This window comes from Anarrhichthys ocellatus, unplaced genomic scaffold (genome assembly GCF_004355925.1).
Source record: "Anarrhichthys ocellatus isolate YVR2014 unplaced genomic scaffold, GSC_Weel_1.0 scaffold1220, whole genome shotgun sequence".
Lineage (NCBI taxonomy): Eukaryota > Metazoa > Chordata > Actinopteri > Perciformes > Anarhichadidae > Anarrhichthys > Anarrhichthys ocellatus.
This window is the reverse complement of record NW_022281194.1, coordinates 6,596-12,521: the sequence shown is the minus strand read 5'-3', so window position 1 is coordinate 12,521 and position 5,926 is coordinate 6,596. Positions and strand designations below refer to the sequence as shown.

At 41.0% G+C, this 5,926-nt stretch overlaps 1 protein-coding gene across 1 annotated transcript in view; it reads right to left on the bottom strand.

Moving 5' to 3' along the window:
- Positions 1–55: 55 nt before the first annotated feature.
- The window catches only part of LOC116377415 (long-chain-fatty-acid--CoA ligase 6-like), a gene marked incomplete at its 3' end in the record, with an annotated part of 7,844 nt that continues 1,973 nt past the window's right edge, over positions 56–5,926 (bottom strand). Inside the window, exons 2-5 of the mRNA XM_031839051.1 lie at positions 4,457–4,677; positions 2,792–2,906; positions 2,030–2,094; positions 56–192 (exon numbers count right to left, since the gene is read on the bottom strand). Of these exons, the coding sequence (XP_031694911.1) occupies positions 56–192; positions 2,030–2,094; positions 2,792–2,906; positions 4,457–4,660 (521 nt within the window). The remainder of the gene's footprint in view (positions 193–2,029; positions 2,095–2,791; positions 2,907–4,456; positions 4,678–5,926) is intronic.

Here is a 5,926-nt window from a genome sequence, read left to right as displayed (position 1 = left end):
GATCAAAACAGATACTCTTCTGAAATAGAGAGAGAGAGAGAGAGAGACAGCGTGAAAAGTAAAGAGACAGACACAAAGAGTGAGAGTCACCTCTGGCCTGTTCTGGGCGAACACTCCTATGAACTGGTCGGGGTTTGGCTGGCAGCCCTGGTGCAGAAGGCCTGAGCCCAGATACTCGGCTCGGGCCGTCACCTACGGAGCGAGAAAAGACGGGACAGCAGCTGATTGGACCAGGTGGAACAAAACAAACGCTGAGCTGATCCTCTAGTCTTCTTGGGCGATAAACATTCACACCTCCTTCTGCTTTTCAGTGTCTCGGAAAACAGTTATAACAACACACAGGAATGCTTATAAGTGTTCAGTGTTTGGGCTGAGTTTGGTACTATTTAATGAATATTTAGCTAAATATAGGGACTTTGGGAAATAAAGGGAAATCATCAATCATCTACTCAATTTTAGGTTTCCTTTCTAGACAAGAGCCTGGCCTTTTATTGTGCGGTTGATGACGGTTGAATGGAGTGATTGGGAAAGACATCAGACAAAACAGGATGTGTCTTCTGAATACTATAATGCAGAACAAGAATGCAACAATGTTTCCGCGGAAGTCTTGCACATCATTTTCAAATCTGGACCTGACTGACTCCTCTGGGAATTACAGCGTAATGAATTAACCAAAAAAAAAAAACACACTTTCCACCCGCCAGTGTCCTGTGAAGTAACATGAAGTCATTACTAAATGTTGCCGGTTGTGTAATTCACTTCTCCTGTGGCTTTTCTCTACCGTGATGATGATTTCTACATCACTTGTCTAAACGTAGTTCCCCTCCAACCATTTCCCAACAAAAACACATTTCCTAAAAACAAAAAGAGCCGAAATGACAAGTCGATTATTTTTTCATCTTTTAAATCAATATTTCATAGTTCCAGTCTCTTCTTTGTAAACTAAATATGTTTTTGTTGATTGGGGACAACAAACAACGTAATGACATCACCTTGATCTTTGGGAAACTGAGATGGACACATCTCACTGTTCTCTGGCACCTCTTTCTTCAATTTAAAGAATGATTCATAATAAAATAACTGGCAGACTAATTGATAATCACAATAAGCGATAACATCAGAAAACAATCTATGAAGTTTAAATACTGTAGAAAGATCGTGATCTGACAACCTGACAAAGACGTACGTTACATTTTCTACTACCTGTACCTGCCTCCAGTACACCCACACGGCAGCGTGTATTGATGCTGGTTGTTGCCTAAATATAGCAATGTTTGCAGACTGCAGTGATCGTCATGGCGATGCCAGGCTTGGTTGCCGGGCAGATTTTGGTGCTACAAAGCCTCTGTGGTGCACAGGTTGCAAACTGCACCCGAGTGTCCACTTACACGGTTACTTAAATGGGCTGGATGAGTATTAGAGCTCATCAAATGTGTGTCTTTTTTAAAACAAAATGCTATGCAAGAATATTTGAAATGTTTTATGACAGCAACACATGTCTGCAAAAATGAGATTAAAGACATTTTAGAGATTCGCAACTGTAAAAGCAAACTAAATTCTTCTTTATTACCACTAAATTCAACATTTTGCAGCATTTGTATGAGATAGTTTTCACATGCTGGACGTCTGTTTTTAAAGGGACAGTTCTAAAACACATATTCTTCCTCCTACCTGGAGTGCTATTTATGAATCTAGATTGATTCGGTGTGAGCTGCCGAGTGTTGCAGATATCAAACGTAGAGACGTCTGCCTTCTCTACATTATGATGGGACTACAAGGCACTCTGGTGTGCCACAAGGCGTGGTGCTTAACGTCTCTTTCCAGAAAATCACGACCCGGTTATTCAAGATAATCCACAGACCTTAGGGAGCGGTTTCATGAAAGAACTATTTTCTTTCCACCTGTATCACCGCGCAGAATGAGGAAGGACGTTTCATCTTAGGATCTAGATTGATGAACGGCACTAAAGATAAGAACCGTCCCTTTAAAACGTGTCAAGGAGATGAGATGTCCCCTGAACGGCACTAACCTCTTTGTAGGATATCCATTTGTAAGGCTGGTTGGGGAGCCGCGAGCCCAAGCAAGGTCCATCACCTGTTCAACACACAGAGAGACATCAAAGTTATTATAAAATCTACTTTATGGATATACATGTTTGCAAAGAGACAGATAGCTTTTCTCAGGAGTTGGTGGAGACCAAAGACAGAGCTGAATGAGAGTGAATACTTGACTTACATTCATCACGTGGACACAAACGTGCCTCCACGTGATATGCAGCTGTTTGATATGCGGCTCAGTTTGCTTTGCATCAGGCCTCTGTGAGGCATTAAGCTGGACAGTAAAACAAACACTGGTGAGAAAATCCACTGAATGAAGAAAACTATCGGACACATGAATGTGATTTTGAAGAGAGTCCTCTCGTTTTCATATTCCTTTTAAACGTACTGTATATTGACGGGTGGTATCAAATTAATTCTACATTATCCTGTTGATCACATCTGCTTTGTTGATCCTTCTCTGAGTCTCATGGTTAATCCATTCTATTTTTAGTCTGTGTTGTATGTTTTTAACCCCTTTTATTCTGCGTGTAAAAGAGATTTATAATCTCATATGATGTCCTGTAGATATAATAGATAAAACATCAAATGTATAATTTGGACAGAAAACACAAATATCCTATTTTTTTTTCCAGGATGGGAGAATGAAAGAAACACTCTCCATCTCTCTGTGTACGTTTGTGTGTGAGAGTAAACACGATATTAATACTGCTCATATTTCACATCCCACCCACCAGATATGTGGAGGCCTCTCTGGAAGACCTCGTACATGGTCCTGGCGTCATCATGGTAATGACTCAGCAGCTTGGAGCTGTCGCCCATCATGGACCGGCGACCTCCATCTTCATGCTGTCGCAAAGACAAAGAGAGGCAAAAAAACAGTGTCACACCATCAATCAATTTCACGACTCTTTCTCTAAACTCTGGGGGCGTCAGTGTCAAAATGAAAAACTGATTTTGGCCAAAAACAACAAACAACAGATGTAATTCCTCTCCATTATAAAGAGTAAAAAGTAAATGGTTTTCCTTGTTCTCCAAATGATAATCTTTCTCTATTGTCAGCTCACAAACACATATCAATATCTGTGTGTCTTTGCCTGCGTGTGTGTGCTTGTCATTTGTTTGTAGCATTACTTCAGACACAGAAAAAAAAAGCATTTCAAAGGAGTTTCACGTTGATTACAAACGCTGCCAGACAGTGAGAAGGCACAGGGCTGTGGTGTGTGTGTGCGTGTGTTTGTTTGGGATGGTGGTTAAGGTACACCAGAACAGGGTGCAATCGAGGGCATGTTGCACCCACAGCTTTTGTTGCATAAATTCATGTCAAAACAAGTTTTTATACACACAGAGGAGTGTTTAACAGTGTTTACAGTTTTATTAATGTGTAACTTTGAAGTAAACATTGATGTAGTAAGGTAAAGACAATGTTAAAATAATAAATACATAATACATAATAAATAAGGTCAGAGGTCAAAGAAGTCACGTGTTTTTCAACCAAAATAAACAGAAAATGAAAAACAAACATTGACGACATTGGTTAACTTGTGTTATACAATAATGCCTGTCTCACTAAATTATTGCAAATGTTATGTAAATTGCACCAAACCCGGCTTAACATCATATTTAGTTTCACTGACAAAAGCCTGAAACTTAAGTTAGGTACACGTTTACATCTTTACGTGACATTTCTTTACTGCCTCACTTTTGATTGGTGCTCAAATCTAGTGTCTCTTTCATCAAAGTATAAGAATTACGCATGCACTGCGTTCCATATCGAATACTTTTTCTTTGTACGTTTAGTTCAGCTGCAGCTGCCCCTTAAAAAGTGTGCGTACTGTTGAATGGAGTATGCATTCAACAGGGACACACTACTTCCTTTTTGTGTCAGAAAAGCATGGTGGCTTTCACACTGCAACATGTGACCGGATGTAGCAGGATGTCCTGGTATTTTTGGCGCACTGCATTTGACATACTATGCATTTGGACGTACTACATCTTTCCCTGGCACACTAACTAGTATGGTTGTATTGGTACTGGAAAGCACAGATGGTATGTGTGGAAAAACAAAAGAAAAAAAACAAAGCGCTCCATCCGGCTCATGAAGCGTTTTGCTGGTGGGCATCGGCGTGACAACATTTAAAGGTGACCTAGCACCTCAGCATTTTATTTTTGATCAACTCAGAGCTTCTCTCATCTGGATTTTGGCAGCTGGGTGCTAAGAGAGAACTGTTTAAGCAGACTTCAGTCAGAGAATAAGACAAACAGTAAAAGTGTGGGGGAGGAAAATAGGACTTTTAAGAAGCGAGGTGCAAATGATCCACTTGGATGTGAAACTTTTTGGTGAATGAGACTCTTAACCGCATGTAACTGTGAATACATTTGTGTGAGCGCCATCTTACCGACACCTCCTCCGACTGGTGCAGCAGGTTGCAGGGTGGCTTGATGGGGCGGGGTCTGGTGGCCAACCAGTACGCCAGCACGGCAGTCAGAGCGCCGATGCCCACCAGCGTGGACGTTGGCAGGGAGCGGAAGAACTGTCCCAGATCCTCCATCTCCGGTATCCTCAGGCCGCTCATCATCTCCTGGGCCTGCATCTTCTCCATCAGGGTGGAACTCAGCTCTGCAGGGATAGAGGACTCTCTTTTACTTCTGATTTTACAAATCAACGTTGCCATTTTCTTTTGTATGGATGCACAACAGCAGCATTGTTAGGAAAATTACTAATTTAACACGGTGGCAAAAGTATTTTAGGTACATCTGAAAAAAAAAAAAAATACAGTTTACATGCATGTGTGCATGAAATAGTAAAAGTTAAAATCAGGCTGCAACCTCCGGGTCTGGAAAGTGAAGCCGATGCTTCATGTGTTAAATCTGCATTCTCCCTAGTGTCCATCAGGGGGCGACTCCTCTGGTTGTATAGAAGTCTATGACAAAATGACTCTACTTCTCTCTTGATTTATTACCTCAGTAAACATTTCATCTTACAGCTTTAACCCTTTCACATCGTGTTTGAAAGATAACGATTTTAGTCCAAAATATTTTAAACTTCTGGTTGCAAAAAAAACAAGATTGCGATGGCCAAAATGCCGAACTCGAGGCTTCGAAACATTAGTCTACAAACCAATGAGTGACGTCACGGTGACTACATCCACTTCTTTTACAGTCTATGGTTAAAATGTTAATTTTCAAATTCCACATTATATTTCAAGTTCGAAAACCAATATTTGGTGGAATAATTGTGATTTTCAATCATAAAGTTTACTCATCTTGGCATGATCAGTCAATACCTGATCAATACCATATTAAGCTATAGTGTGCCGGAGGAGGTATTTAAATAATGGCGTTGTGAACTACTGCTGTTGCAAAATGAATCTAAAAACACATGACGATGATCGTTTTACCAGGCTCTGATTTCTAAACGTATCAAGTCCTCAGAGCTGCTGTTGATTTATAAACCTACAAAACGTCTACACTGTAGTTATGCAGCTTCACATTCGTCTGACCTGCTTATCATTGCAGTGCAGGTGGAAACCCACACACGTAGACTGTAGTCTCAAATTGAGATTTGGTGGTCAAAAAGAAGAGGGTTCAGTTTAAACCCCTTTAATCAGTCTTGTCTGATTAGAGTGTGTTATGAGTAAACGTGACCTCAGAGCTCATGACTGGGATTGAGGGGGTCTTCCCTCGCAGTCTTGCTTTTACTGTAAAAGCAGCTCAGAATAGATAATCTATGCTCCAGCACTGAGAAGTGGTGGGACTAGAGAGCAGATACAACACACACACACACACACACACACACACACACACACACACACACACACACACACACACACACACACACACACACACACACACACACACACACACAC